At 47.7% G+C, this 16,840-nt stretch overlaps 1 protein-coding gene across 1 annotated transcript in view; it reads right to left on the minus strand.

Moving 5' to 3' along the window:
* Window positions 1-16,840, minus strand: part of LOC149462494 (uncharacterized) — an 81,658-nt gene that overhangs the window by 62,337 nt on the left and 2,481 nt on the right. The window contains exons 2-3 of the mRNA XM_089676833.1: window positions 6,208-6,435; window positions 5,922-6,128 (exon numbers count right to left, since the gene is read on the minus strand). Coding sequence (XP_089532959.1) covers window positions 5,922-6,128; window positions 6,208-6,435 — 435 coding nt within the window. The remainder of the gene's footprint in view (window positions 1-5,921; window positions 6,129-6,207; window positions 6,436-16,840) is intronic.

Raw genomic sequence — 16,840 nt, forward strand, 5'->3', positions numbered from 1 at the left:
TCAGGAGTATGTAATGTACAACATAGAGTATATAGTGCAGGGGTCAGGAGTATGTAATGTACAACATAGAGTATATAGTGCAGGGGTCAGGAGTATGTAATGTACAACATAGAGTATATAGTGCAGGGGTCAGGAGTATGTAATGTACAACATAGAGTATATAGTGCAGGGGTCAGGAGGATGTAATGTACAAGTTATATAGTATAAGGGTCAGGACTCACAGTATTAGTATTCTGTAATCAGTGGAAGCTTAAATGTTTACTGTAGAAAACATCTAGAGGTGAGATGGGATTAAACCATCATGAAACAGGTTAGATTGGAGGTGAGCAAATCCTTGGACAGAGGGGTGGAGGTGGACGTGGTATACTTGGAGAGAGGGGTGGACGTGGTATACTTGAACAGAGGGGTTGGCGGTGGACGTGGTATACTTGGACAGGGGGGTGGCTGTGGACGTGGTATACTTGGACAGAGGGGTGGCGGTGGACGTGGTATACTTGGACAGAGGGGTGGCGGGGACGTGGTATACATTGACTTAGGGGTGGCGGTGGACGTGGTATACTTGGACAGAGGGGTTGGCGGTGGACGTGGTATACTGGGACAGAGGGGTGGCTTTGGACGTGGTATGCTTGGACAGGGGGGTGGCGGTGAACGTGGTATACTTGGACAGAGGGGTGGCTGTGGACGTGGTATACTTGGACAGAGGGGTGGCGGTGAACGTGGTATACTCAGACAGAGGGGTGGCGGTGGACGTGGTATACTCGGACAGAGGGGTGGCGGTGGACGTGGTATACTCGGACAGAGGGGTGGCGGTGGACGTGGTATACTCGGACAGAGGGGTGGCGGTGGACGTGGTACACTTGGACAGAGGGGTGGCGGTGGACGTGGTACACTTGGACAGAGGGGTGGCGGTGGACGTGGTACACTTGGACAGAGGGGTGGCGGTGGACGTGGTACACTTGGACAGAGGGGTGGCGGTGGACGTGGTACACTTGGACAGAGGGGTGGCGGTGGACGTGGTACACTTGGACAGAGGGGTGGCGGTGGACGTGGTACACTTGGACAGAGGGGTGGCGGTGGACGTGGTATACTTGGACAGAGGGGTGGCGGTGGACGTGGTATACTTGGACAGAGGGGTGGCGGTGGACGTGGTACACTTGGACAGAGGGGTGGCGGTGGACGTGGTATACTTGGACAGAGGGGTGGCGGTGGACGTGGTACACTTGGACACAGTTCCCCACACATGGCTAATGTGTAAGGTAAATCTACAGGCTGGAAAAATCTGAATGCAATTGGATTGAATACTGGCTAAAATATAGTATTCAGAGAGTAGTGGTTAATGATTCATACTCTGAATGGTCAGGGGGTGTCAGTTGGGTACCCCAAGGTTCAGTATTAGTGGGGTACCCCAAGTTTCAGTGCCATCAGTGGGGTACCCCAAGGTTCATTGTTAGTGGGGTACCCCAAGATTCAGTGTCTTCCGTGGGGTACCCTAAGGTTCAGTGTTATTAGTGGGGTACCCCAAGGTTCATTGTTAGTGGGGTACCCCAAGATTCAGTGTCTTCCGTGGGGTACCTTAAGGTTCAGTGTGATTAGTGGAGTACCCCAAGGTTGTGTGATTATTGGGGTACCCCAAGGTTCAGTATCATCAGTGGTGTACCCCAAGGTTCAGTGACATCAGTGGTGTACCCCAAAGGTTCAGTATTAGTAGGGTACCCCAAGGTTCAGTGTTACTAGTGGCTGAAAAGAGAGGAAAGGGGGGAGGATGAGGGAAAATATATTTCAGGATGGTTAGTCCCTTCGCCAACATGGAGGCTGAAACCAAAATGGTTGAACTGCATCCATCTCTGATGCGCACTTTTGCAACAATCCCCACTTCAGTCGATCCTGATTACGGCAGCCAGACTCATCCACCTTACCAACCGCTTAGTTTCCACCACCCCCCTCTGCCAATCCCTCCACTGGCTTCCGATTGCCCAACGGATCAAATTCAAACTGCTAACACTGACGTACAAAGCCGTCCACCATACTGCCCCGAACTACATCACTGACCTAATATCCAAGTACCACCCAACACACACACTCCGCTCCTCACAAGACCTCCTCTCTAGTTCCCAGATCTCCTCCTCCCATGCCTGCCTCCAGGACGTCACCCATCCTCTGTAACTCCCTACCCCAATCCATCAGACTATCACCCACTCTCCTCTCCTTTAGGCGCACCCTGAAAACCCACCTCTTTGGGGAGCCTATCCCACCCTCTGCTAACTGCCGATCTCCTCCACTCTTCCTACCACTCCAACCCCCACAGCTTTTCCTCCCGTACCACTATCCCCTCCCTCCTAGATTGTAAGCTCCAAGGAGCAGGGCCCTCGAACCCCTCGTGTTTTGCATTGTATTGGTATTGTTCTGTCACATGTTCTGTCCCCCTTTGTAATGTACAGCGCTGAGCGAACTATTGGCGCTTTATAAATACTGTATAATAATAAATGGGGGATATGATCTCCATGTATAATACATAAGGGGGGATATGATCTCCATGTATAATACATAAGGGGGGATATGATCTCCATGTATAATACATAAGGGGGGATATGATCTCCATGTATAATACACAAGGGGGATATGATCTCCATGTATAATACATAAGGGGGGATATGATCTCCATGTATAATACATAAGGGGGGATATGATCTCCATGTATAATACATAAGGGGGGGATATGATCTCCATGTATAATACATAAGGGGGATATGATCTCCATGTATAATACATAAGGGGGGATATGATCTCCATGTATAATACATAAGGGGGGGTATGATCTCCATGTATAATACATAAGGGGGATATGATCTCCATGTATAATACATAAGGGGGGATATGATCTCCATGTATAATACATAAGGGGGGATATGATCTCCATGTATAATACATAAGGGGGGGATATGATCTCCATGTATAATACATAAGGGGGGGATATGATCTCCATGTATAATACATAAGGGGGGATATGATCTCCATGTATAATACATAAGGGGGGGATATGATCTCCATGTATAATACATAAGGGGGGGATATGATCTCCATGTATAATACATAAGGGGGATATGATCTCCATGTATAATACATAAGGGGGATATGATCTCCATGTATAATACATAAGGGGGGATATGATCTCCATGTATAATACATAAGGGGGATATGATCTCCATGTATAATACATAAGGTGGGATATGAGCTCCATGTATAATACATAAGGGGGGGATATGATCTCCATGTATAATACATAAGGGGGATATGATCTCCATGTATAATACATAAGGGGGGATATGATCTCCATGTATAATACATAAGGGGGGATATGATCTCCATGTATAATACATAAGGGGGATATGATCTCCATGTATAATACATAAGGGGGGATATGATCTCCATGTATAATACATAAGGGGGGGGGATATGATCTCCATGTATAATACATAAAGGGGGATATGATCTCCATGTATAATACATAAGGGGGATATGATCTCCATGTATAATACATAAGGGGGATATGATCTCCATGTATAATATATAAGGGGGATATGATCTCCATGTATAATACATAAGGGGGGATATGATCTCCATGTATAATACATAAGGGGGGATATGATCTCCATGTATAATACATAAGGGGGGGATATGATCTTCATGTATAATACATAAGGGGGGGATATGATCTCCATGTATAATACATAAGGGGGGGGGATATGATCTCCATGTATAATACATAAGGGGGGGGATATGATCTCCATGTATAATACATAAGGGGGGGATATGATCTCCATGTATAATACATAAGGGGATATGATCTCCATGTATAATACATAAGGGGGGGATATGATCTCCATGTATAATACATAAGGGGGGGGATATGATCTCCATGTATAATACATAAGGGGGGGATATGATCTCCATGTATAATACATAAGGGGATATGATCTCCATGTATAATACATAAGGGGATATGATCTCCATGTATAATACAGAAGGGGGGATATGATCTCCATGTATAATACATAAGGGGGATATGATCACCATGTATAATACATAAGGGGGGGATATGATCTCCATGTATAATACATAAGGGGGGATATGATCTCCATGTATAATACATAAGAGGGATATGATCTCCATGTATAATACATAAGGGGGATATGATCTCCATGTATAATACATAAGGGGGGATATGATCTCCATGTATAATACATAAGGGGGGATATGATTTCCATGTATAATACATAAGGGGGATATGATCTCCATGTATAATACATAAGGGGGGATATGATCTCCATGTATAATACATAAGGGGGGGATATGATCTCCATGTATAATACATAAGGGGGATATGATCTCCATGTATAATACATAAGGGGGGATATGATCTCCATGTATAATACATAAGGGGGGATATGATCTCCATGTATAATACATAAGGGGGATATGATCTCCATGTATAATACATAAGGGGGGGATATGATCGTCATGTATAATATATAAGGGGGGATATGATCTCCATGTATAATACATAAGGGGGGGATATGATCTCCATGTATAATACATAAGGGGGGATATGATCTCCATGTATAATACATAAGGGGGATATGATCTCCATGTATAATACATAAGGGGGATATGATCTCCATGTATAATACATAAGGGGGATATGATCTCCATGTATGATACATAAGGGGGGATATGATCTCCATGTATAATACATAAGGGGGGATATGATCTCCATGTATAATACATAAGGGGGGATATGATCTCCATGTATAATACATAAGGGGGGGATATGATCTCCGTGTATAATACATAAGGGGGATATGATCTCCATGTATAATACATAAGGGGGGATATGATCTCCATGTATAATACATAAGGGGGGATACGCTCTCCATGTATAATACATAAGGGGGGATTGCTGTAGGAAAGTCCTGGATTCTTTCTTGGATACACAGAATATAACTGGATATAACATTTATAGGGAAAGTTGATTCCGGGAATATCCGATTGCCTCTCGGGGGGATCAGGAAGTTTTTTTTTCCCCTGCAGGAGGAGATCGGATCGTGCTTTGCTGGGTTTTTGCCTTCTGGTGGATCAACTGTGGGTGTCGGATTATAACTTTTATTTTTATTGGTACAACTAGATGGATGTCTTTTTTCAGCCAGACTAACTATGTAACTATGTAGGTCCCACACCGCTGCCTCCCATCTCCTGAGACTGCACTCAGTGACTTGGGTCTGAGACACTACAGACATATCCCTCCACCCGGCACAGCCAGCAGATAACAGAGAAGGTCCCCTGGAGGAGTCAGGCACAAGGCAGGAGACCCCAGTCACATGTCCTGGGTGCCTACATTATGCAATGCTTATAGTAAAAATGAACATTTTGCTGCCAGCTGAACCCCAGAACCTCCATAAATCCAGTCTAGAGACATAAATTGTGTCTGCAGCACAGAGAAGGAAGATTATCCGAGAGAAATCCAGGAATACAGGACGGGGAACACAGCTCAGGAAAGTGACCAGGGGATTACAGGCTGATATCACCCAGTCCCCGCCCTACTCTGGACCAATCAGTGAGCAGTATGGGTGGAGGAATGGATTTAGTGTTCATGACCCACCTGTGCTGATCTCTGTAGGAGTGTCTTCCTCTATAAATGTCCCCGTTATTCCATCCTCCTCCATAGACTGCTGATCATCCCTCACATACGCCTCTTCTTCTTCTGCTTTCACTTCAAATTCTATATCGATTGGATCTCCACTCTAAATCAAGGAAATGAGAGAGAATATCATCTGTAAAATGTAAGATATATGATTGTGACATCACACACAAAATCCACACATTGTCTCTACAAGTTTATGTTCTAGATGCTCCATCCCACCAACCTTGCAATGGGGAGGGATGGTGTGATCTTCCTGTGTGGAATCCTGGGAATACAGAGGACGGGGACATCTCTCTGGTGGGTTCCTGGTATTATGTGGCTCCATCATATCCTTGTGTCCTTCTGAAAACTCCTCCATCACTCCATACTCCTCATCCTCCTCTTTATACTCTTCTTTAACATCAATATTCTCATCCCCGAGGATTCCACTCTGAAAGATATAATAAAACATTCATTGTAACAAACATGCTGTGTATAAATCACAACTACCAATAATTGGCATCATCTACCTGATGATGGTGAGGGATGGTGTGACCTTCCTGTGTGGAATCCCGGGAATACAGAGGACGGGGACATCTCTCTGGTGGGTTCCTGTAGCTGGATGACTCCACCATGGTGTCCTGGTACAGATCTTTGTGTTCTTCTAGAAGCTCTGACTCCTCCATCCCCCCATCCTCATCCTCCTCCTCTTTTATCTCTTCTTTAACCTCAACTTTAGGATCTCTCAGGTTTCCACTCTGAATATATAATAAAATGCCATCAATGGTAACAATGCAGATAATGTACAGATCCTAATGATACTATCAGTGATTGTTCCTCATCTACCTGATGATGGTGAGGGATGGTGTGACCTTCCTGTGTGGAATCCCGGGAATACAGAGGACGGGGACATCTCTCTGGTGGGTTCCCATGACTGGATCCATCTGTAGGAAACACACACACTGACTGAATCCATTGTTTCTATGTGTTTATCAGATGATGGGGGATCTAGGTGGATCCTCCGTACTGCTCTCTCCTTTACAATAAAGTCTCCTCTTACCCGGTGATGTGAGGGGCGGCTGATTGTCCATCATGACGTCCTTGTAGAGATCCTTGTGTCCTTCTAAATACTCCCACTCCTCCATGGAGAAATAGACAGTGACACCCTGACACCTTATAGGAACCTGACACACACAATGATACAGTCACCATCCAGACACATCCCTTGTCTGTTACTGGAGAATGTCCCAGAATTCCCGGCACCGCTCACCTCTCCTGTCAGCAGCTCCATCATCTTCTTGGTGACTTCTAGAATCTTCTGCATGTTGTGTCTCTCAGGGTTTAGGGAGTCACATGGAGGCACTGTGATGGTCATATGATCACCAGACTTCAGAAGAGGAAATCTCTGTATTGAGGAACCAATAGGAATATCATGTTAGACTCCCAGAATCCTCCTCACCTCTCCGGTCAGGTCTGTGTTTTATTAATAGAGATAAGAGTGATGTCATGTGACCTCCCAGAATCCTCCTCACCTCTCCGGTCAGGTCTGTTTTATTAATAGAGATAAGAGTGATGTCATGTGACCTCCCAGAATCCTCCTCACCTCTCCGGTCAGGTCTGTGTTTTATTAATAGAGATAAGAGTGATGTCATGTGACCTCCCAGAATCCTCCTCACCTCTCCGGTCAGCAGGTAGATGATCTCCAGGGTGAGGTTTAGTATCTTCTCAGTCATGTGACTCCGGTCCTCCTCCATCCTCATTGGTGCCATCATGTGATCTATACAGGTCTCCTTGTAGACGGATAACTTTGGGAAATGAAAGTAAGAATTACACTCACCGGCCACTTTATTAGGTCCACCTTGCTAGTGCCAATAATATCTCCCCCCCACCATGACACCACCAGCCTGAACCGTTGATACAAGGCAGGATGGATCGATGCTTTCATGTTGTTTAGGCCAAATTCTGACCCTACCATCTGAATGTCGCAGCAACCAGTCTGCCCATTCTCCTCTGACATCAACAAGGCATTTCCCTCCACACAACTGCCGCTCACTGGGATATTATCCCTTTTTTGGACCATTCACTGGAAAAACTAGAGAATGTTGTGCGGGAAAATCCCAGGAGATCAGCAGTTTTTGAAATACTTAGACCAGCCTGCCTGGCAGTAACAACCACACCACATTCAAAGTCACTTAAATCCCCTTTCTTCTCCATTCTGATGCTCAGTTTGAACTTCAGCAAGTTGTCTTTGCCATATCTAGATGCCTAAATGCATTGAGTTGCTGCCATGTGATTGGCTGATTAGCAGTTTGTGTTACCCAGTAATTGAACAGGTGGACCTGATTGGGTGGCCAGTGAGTGTATTTGGATGGTATTGGTCACACAATAATAGGATGTGGATGTGAGGGGGGAATAGGAGGGTTGCTGGACATCTAACCACCTCAATACCGGACACTTCCACCCCCTTCCTGACCAGAACACTTTTCAGATGTCAGTGCTGTCGCAGTTTGGATGACAATTGTGCGGTCATATACAGTACTATTCTAGGCTCTGCCCATTCCCAACGTGTCCAACTGCATGAAAATCCATCCAAATTCAATATAAATCCTTCATAAAAACTGAATAGAAAAATAAAATCATCAATATTAATAGTTCTTTTATATCAGTTGATGTGTTTCTGCCTCTCCAATCACACTGCACCAACCAACCGTGCGGAATAAAGTGCCTTGTGCTCCTCCAATCACACTGCGCAATAAAGTGCCTTGTGCCTCTCCAATCACACTGCGCCAACCGACCGTGCGGAATAAAGTGCCTTGTGCTCCTCCAATCACACTGCGCCAACCAACCGTGCGGAATAAAGTGCCTTGTGCCTCTCCAATCACACTGCGCCAACCGACCGTGCGGAATAAAGTGCCTTGTGCTCCTCCTTTCATCAAAGTGCAGATCTCGTGCTTCCCTCCAGTGCCCCCCTCAGTGCTCCGCCTCCAGTGCTCCCCTCCAGTGCTCCCCTTCAGTGCTCCCCTTCAGTGCTCCCCCTCCAGTGCTCCCCCTCCAGTGTTCCCCTCCTCTACCACAGGATGTGGACTCTTACACTGGAATAAGAGTCCTATGTGCTGTGTCATGGTCCTGGTTAGTCTGGAGCTTGTAGTCCTCCTGGATGATTGTGTACAATTCCCCCCCCCCAATATATCATACAACTGATGGTTCATCTCATGATGTATGCAGGGAGGAGATAACAACAATCACCCACATGGTGTCATTCCATTTATTACAAACTTCCTTTACAGCAAACCATATACCTCACATTTGTATATAATATACAAGCAAAATGTCCGACCGAAAGTGGCCCATCCACATGAGTCTCACCATTCGGGAATTACATCACCGCAGCTGTCACTGACGCATTTCCCCTCCTCTAGGGGGCTGTAAGAGGATTGGCTGCTGGTGGTAGATGGTCTTATTTATACTGTGTGTCTCCATATCTCCGAGCCCACTTCCCCTTCCTGTCCTAACCCGGTGTCACCTCCGTTTCCTCCCGTGGCCTTGCGTGGTCATGCAACACTGAACCCAAATTACATTTGTATCATTTTTTTAGACAGAGCTTTCTTTTGGTGGTACAGTATTAATTCACCACTAAGGGGAGGGAAGGGGAGATTTAATTTATTGATAAACAAACAAAAAAAGAACAATCATTTTGAAGTAAAAAACTTTTTTCTTCATTTGTTATAACATTTTGCAAAAAAAATATTTTTCTCTTTCACTGATGGGCATTGATGAAGCTGCATTGATGAACAGGCACTGATAGGTGGCACTGATTTGCAGCACTAACGTGCACCGATATGCTGCACTGATGGGCACTGATGGGGCTGCACTGATGTGGATGCAATGATGGGCACTGATGGGGATGCAATGATGGGCACTGATATGCTGCACTGATGGGGCTGCACTGCAGGGCACTAATAATCAGTAAATGTCCCCTGTCACAGGAAAGCCGGTTATCGGTTTCCTTTCCTTTCCTCAGACAATGACAGCGCTGAGGACAGGAAATCCCAATAACCGGCTTTGTTAACATGTGATCAGCTGTGATTGGATACAGCTGATCACATGGTAAAGAGACAACATCATTGGATCTTTTCCCTGATCAGGGATGCGTTGAGCTCCCCACCAATCACCATGCTGCATCCCCCTCCACCTGCACAGCAAGAGTGGGAGGACATCATACAACATCCTTCCAGAAGGAGAGAGGTCCTGTCCACCGTCATTGTACAATAGGCCGGGTGGGAACCAGTTCAGGACTTCTGTCCTCCTGGAAACACATTTAGTGTGGAGTGTTTAGTGTTTGATGCAAATTTGAGGTCCTGGGACCCTCTTGTCCATCCAGATCAGAAATCCCCTTTTCTCTGTTGGGTTTGTTTGGTCCCTGAACTGGTTTTGATGAGTTTTAGATCTGCAGACAAGGAATGATAAATCTGATCCTTCCTATGACTAGTTTGCTCTGAGGCAGTGCTGTGAGGTCAATGTCGGCTCATCATGAGGTCCAGGAAGGGGAACTTGATGACTTTTGGCTGGAGTTCCCTGTTAATCAGCAAAATTGGCAAAACTCCGGCTGCAAGGCTCCAATCTCCGGCAGCCTGTTGACTGACAGGAGTGATGTCACTGTCACTCTCTTCAGTAAGAGAAGATTGGATTGGATAGCAGGAGGATGGTGCTGGTGGAGTAGAGAGCTGTGGGGGAGGAGTCTGTTCTCTTCCCTCCAATGGCAGCCCAGTGTGGGTAGGAGGACAATGGGGGGTTCTCTTGGTTGCCAAGAATTCTCTGGAATCCAGGACATTGTACAGAGTGGTGGTGGGTTCCTGGGGCTCTGAATTCCAGCACCGGGCACTGCCAGAGCCTGTGTCATGGGAAGGTATTGGAGTGTCTCCTGAAGATGTAAATCACTGACCCCTGACTACCTTTTAGGCAATGCTGCAGAAACAGACATCCTGTAAGAAAAGTGCCCACCAAGGGCCCAGAGTCCTTAAACTACTCTACCTCCTTAAGGCCCTGAGCTCCACTACCCCCTCAGGGGCCCCAAAGTTGCTTATCTGTAGTACCCCCTGAGAGACCCCTCAGCTCCTCTACTTCCCTCAGACCTCTCAGTATTTCCCTCCCTCTGACACCAATGATGGAACATATTCTTCATGGCCGGCTGGGGAATGTTTTCTTCCTCCTGAGCAGCAATGTAAAGGGCTCTATGCTCCATACTCCTGACCCCGGCACTCCATCATTGTGTTGGCTGCATAGTGTAATGATTGCCCATTGGCTGCCTGTGTAGTGTCATCATTGCCCTTTGTAGGCCATGTATGGTCAGGATGGTCCTTGTCTTGTCTATTTATTGTCAGTGCTGTTTGTTTAGAGGACCATATTACTAGAATTTATCTCCACAATGAGGGGAATGTTCCGGCCCCGGAAGTGGGGGAATGTTCTGCCCCTGAAGGGGTTCATCTGGGTTCCCACACTATATATGTGTGTATCATCACCTGCTGGAGATAAAAGACATCACAGTGACTATGGAGGAAGAGGACGGACGTGACTATGGAGGAAGAGGACGGACGTGACCATGGAGGAAGAGGACGGATGTGTCCATGGAGGAAGAGGACGGACGTGACTATGGAGGAAGAGGATGGACTTGACTACGGAGGAAGAGGACGGACGTGACCATGGAGGAAGAGGACGGACGTGACCATGGAGGAAGAGGACGGACGTGACCATGGAGGAAGAGGACGGACGTGACTATGGAGGAAGAGGACGGACGTGACTATGGAGGAAGAGGACGGACGTGACTATGGAGGAAGAGGACGGACGTGACTATGGAGGAAGAGGACGGACGTGACTATGGAGGAAGAGGACGGACATGACTACGGAGGAAGAGGATGGACATGACTATGGACAAAGAGGATGGACATGACTATGAAGGAAGAGGACGGACATGACGGGGGGTTACTGGGTGTAAATAGAACATAACATCTTATTACCGATTTATGACTATGGCCTGTGTCTGGTCTGTGGTTGAGAATCATCCCCCCCATTCATGTGATCCTTATCAGTTCCTAATTGGGGCGGAGATGAGTGCTCATTGGGCCCTCTCCCTATAAATTTAGATCAGCTGATGGGGGGAGATCACTGATGGTGGGGCACAGTCACTGAGGGGGGGCTGCTTTTGAGTGAGTTCTGCGTTGATGGAGTGCTAAGAAGCAGTTGAACTCAAGCAGCAGGAAGATACAACAAGAAACTCTACTGCATGATGGACAGACTGCGAGCAAACACCCCGGGAAACATCTCTTACAAGTCTGAGTCCCACTCCGTGTACCTTTCATATGTCCCCTCTACTCCTCCTTTTCATATTACTTTCCTGTGTTCCCAAAATCTCACTTCTTTACCCCTCTGCTCCACCCCAAAACTTGTACATCTCCCCCTCACTGCTACCATCTCCCTACTACTGCTCTCATCACCTCCTGCTGATACTTCACTCTCCTGCTGACCCAAACACCAGGACTGGAAGGCATGTGCGCTCGTGTACATCCCGCTCCCATCTTACTTTCCTCAACCTCCTTCTCCTAATCTCTGGGGATATCTCCCCAAACTCTGGTCCTCCACTATCTCACCCCCACACCAGGCACCCTCCTCCTAACCTCTGGGGATATCTCCCCAAACCCTGGTCCTCCACTATCTAACCCCCACACCGGGCACGCTCCTCCTAACCTTTGGGGATATCTCCCCAAACCCTGGTCCTCCAGTATTTCACCCCCCCACCAGGCATCCTCTTTCATCCAGGAATAGCTGCAATCCCCTCAATTTAATAGGAGTCCCCGTGCTCACAAAAACCACCCTCCCTTTTTCATGTGTGCTCTGGAATGCCCACTCTGTCTGTAATAATCTCACCTCTGTCCATGACCTTTTTGTCTCCCGCTCCCTTAACCTACTAACAATTACAGAAACCTGACTCCAAGCAGCAGATTCTGCTTCTCCGGTAGCACTTTCCTATGGAGGCCTCCTCTGGACCCACTCACCCAGACCCAGTGGTCAGAAAGGTGGTGGGGTTGGTTTGCTTCTGTCCCCACTGAGCACCTTTCAAGTCCTCCCTAACCCTCCCTCTCTATCCTTCTCTTCTTCCCAGACTCACTGTATCCGGCTGTTTTCTCCCATTTCTCTGAGGATTGCAGTGATCTATCGGCCTCCTGGACCCGTGTCCCGCTTTCTTGATGATTTCTCCGCCTGGACACCCTACTTTCTCTCCTCTGAACTACCCGCTATCATTCTCAGAGATTTTACCATCCCTATTAATGTCAACAACCCGGCTACATCCCAACTCTTCAACATAACTTCATCTTTTGCATTAGCACAATGTATACCGTCCTCCACTCACTATGATGGGAATACATTAGTCCTTGTTTTCTCCCATCTTTGCACTCCCTACAACCTCACAAACACCCCCTTTCCTCTCTCTGATCACAATCTCATCACCTTCACAGTCTCCTCATCTTCAAACACCGATCCCTCCAAGCAGCAAACAATTACCCGCAGAAACCTTCACAACTTGAACCCGGCTCCTTTTCACTCTGTAACTGACCAACTCTATGACAGAATCTCTCCCCTGTCCTGCCCGGACCTGGCCACTGCTGTCTACAACAGTTTGCTCTCATCCACATTAGACTGACTTGCTCCTCTAACAACATGAAGCATCAGGCCCCGACCATTACATCCGTGGCAGACTGACCACACCAGAAATGATTGCTGGAGTGATTGTGGCGTAAAACCAAATCTCAGCAAGCATTCACCCGATATAAATCTGCTTTCTTCACATACAATTCCTCCCTCCATGCTGCCAAAAAAGACGACTTTGTCACTCTCATCAATACCTTGTCATCCAGTCCTCGTTTTCTCTTCTCTACTTTTAACTCTCTACTTTCTCCACCTCCACCCAGTACCTCACTCACTGCTCATGAGATTGCAAATCATTTCAAAAACAAGATTGATGCAATTCGTAGGGACATCACCACTGCACAGACATCCATCCCACTTAGCATACCTTATACTAAACCTCCCTCAACACTTTCCTCTTCTGACCTCGCTACTACTGAAGAGATCACTAAGGTTTTCTCAGAAGCCCGTCTCACCACCTGCCCCCTGGATCCTGTCCCCTCACAACTACTACGGTCACCCTCTTCTTCCATCCTATGCTCACTCACTCACATCTTCAATCTTTCCCTCTCTACTGGTGCCTTCCCCTCCCCTCTAAAGCATGTGCACATCACTCCCATACTTAACAAGCCCTCCCTGGACCCCACCAACCTGAACAACTTAAGACCCATCTCCCTGCTGCCATTTACCTCTAAACTCCTAGAACACTTAGTCTACAATCGCCTGAGCTCCCACCTCACCGACAACAACCTTCTTCACCCTTTACAGTCTGGCTTTCACTCACTACACTCCACTGAAACTGCCCTACTAAAACTCACTAATGATCTACACTCTGCTAAAACCAATGGCCACTACTCTGTACTGATCCCAACCAATGGCCACTACTCCATACTCATCCCAACCGATGGCCACTACTCCGTACTCATCCCAACCGATGGCCACTACTCCGTACTCATCCCAACTGATGGCCACTACTCCGCACTCATCCCAGCCGATGGCCACTACTCCGCACTCATCCCAAACGATGGCCACTACTCCGCACTCATCCCAACCGATGGCCACTACTCCGCACTCATCCCAACCGATGGCCACTACTCCGCACTCATCCCAACCGATGGCCACTACTCCGTACTCATCCCAACCGATGGCCACTACTCCGCACTCATCCCAACCGATGGCCACTACTCCGTACTCATCCCAACCGATGGCCACTACTCCGTACACATCCCAACCGATGGCCACTACTCCGTACTCATCCCAACCGATGGCCACTACTCCGTACTCATCCCAACCGATGGCCACTACTCCGTACTCATCCCAACCGATGGCCACTACTCCGTACTCATCCCAACCGATGGCCACTACTCCGTACTCATCCCAACCGATGGCCACTACTCCGTACTCATCCCAACCGATGGCCACTACTCCGTACTCATCCCAACCGATGGCCACTACTCCGTACTCATCCCAACCGATGGCCACTACTCCGTACTCATCCCAACCGATGGCCACTACTCCGTACTCATCCCAACCGATGGCCACTACTCCGTACTCATCCCAACCGATGGCCACTACTCCGTACTCATCCCAACCGATGGCCACTACTCCGTACTCATCCCAACCGATGGCCACTACTCCGTACTCATCCCAACCGATGGCCACTACTCCGTACTCATCCCAACCGATGGCCACTACTCCGTACTCATCCCAACCGATGGCCACTACTCCGTACTCATCCCAACCGATGGCCACTACTCCGTACTCATCCCAACCGATGGCCACTACTCCGTACTCATCCCAACTGATGGCCACTACTCCGTACTCATCCCAGCTAATGGCCACTACTCCGTACTCTTACTACTTGACCCCCTCCTCCTCAAAAAACTACATTCTCTTGGCTTCCGAGACTCTGCTCTCTCCTGGCTCTCCTCCTACCTATCGCAGAGCTCCTTCAGTGTTACCGATAACTCTGCCTCCTCCTCTTCACTCCCTCTTTCTGTAGGGGTCCCTCAAAGGCTCTGTCCTTGGACCCCTTCTCTTCTTCATCTACACCTCCTCCCTTGGTCACTTGATAAACTCCCACAGCTTTAAGTACCATCTCTATGCTGATGACACACAAATCTATCTTTCTACCCCTTACCTCGCCCCTTCAGTCTCCTCCTCACCTCGCCCCTTCAGTCTCCTCACCTCACCCCTCCCCTTCAGTCTCCTCTCGCATTACTAACCTACTAAGTGACATATCGGCATGGATGTCACTCCACTTCCTCAAACTCAATCTTTCCAAAACTGAGCTCTTAGTATTCCCCCGAGCCCGTGCCCCCTCCCCTGACTTCTCCATCAAGATCAATAATACAATCATCAGTCCCTCCCCTCATGCCAGGGTACTAGGTGTAATCCTAGACTCCCATCTGTCCTTTCACCCCCAAATCCAATCACTGTCCAAATCTTGCAGACTTTACCTCCACAACATCTCCAAGATACGCCCGTTCCTAACCTCAGAAACCACTAAGCAACCTATTCACTCCCTTGTTATATCTCGCCTTGACTATTGTAACTCCCTCCTCATTGTCGACCTCATCGCAGGCTATCCCTTCTTCAGTCTATCATGAATGCTGCTGCCAGACTCATCCACCTTACTAACCATTCTGTATCTGCCACCCCTCTCTGCCAATCCCTCCACTGGCCTCCAATCAGTGTCCTCCACCCCTCTCTGCCAATCCCTCCACTGGCCTCTACTCAGTGTCCTCCACCCCTCTCTACCAATCCCTCCACTGGCCTCCATTCAGTGTCCTCCACCCCTTTCTGCCAATCCCTCCACTGGCCTCAATTCAGTGTCCTCCACCCCTCTCTGCCAATCCCTCCACTGCTCTCCATTCAGTGTCCTCCACCCCTCTCTGCCAATCCCTCCACTGGCTTCCCATTGCCCAACGGATAAAATTCAAAACACTAACAATAACATATAAAGCCATTTATAACTCTGCCCCAAAGTACATCACCGATCTTGTCTCTAAATATCACCCAAACCATACTCTCCGCTCCTCGCAAGACCTCCTACTCTCTAGCTCCCTTGTCTCCTCCTCCCATGCTCGTCTCCAGGACTTCTCCAGAGCTTCCCCCATCCTCTGGAACTCTCTACTCCAATTTATCAGACTATCGCCTACTCTGTTCACTTTTAGGCGATCTCTGAAAACCTATCTCTTCAGGGAAGCCTATCCTGCCCTCAGCTAATAATGGAATCTTCTACTCTTTCAAACAGTCCATCCCCCACAGTTACTACCTTTTGTACCACTAGCCCCTCCCTCTTAGATTGTAAGCTCCCAGGATCAGGACCCTCCTATCCCTCTTGTATTGAACTGTATTGTTGCTGTATTGTCTCCCGTTATATTGTAAAGCGCTGAGCAAACTGTTGGTGCCATAAATCCTGTATAATAATAATTACCTCCTCTACTGCCATGTCCAGCAACCTCTCAGATCTCCTTCAGA

This window comes from Staurois parvus, unplaced genomic scaffold, assembly GCF_062004578.1.
Source record: "Staurois parvus isolate SC_StPar_1 unplaced genomic scaffold, SC_StPar_1.0 ptg000174l, whole genome shotgun sequence".
Classification (NCBI taxonomy): Eukaryota; Metazoa; Chordata; class Amphibia; order Anura; family Ranidae; genus Staurois; species Staurois parvus.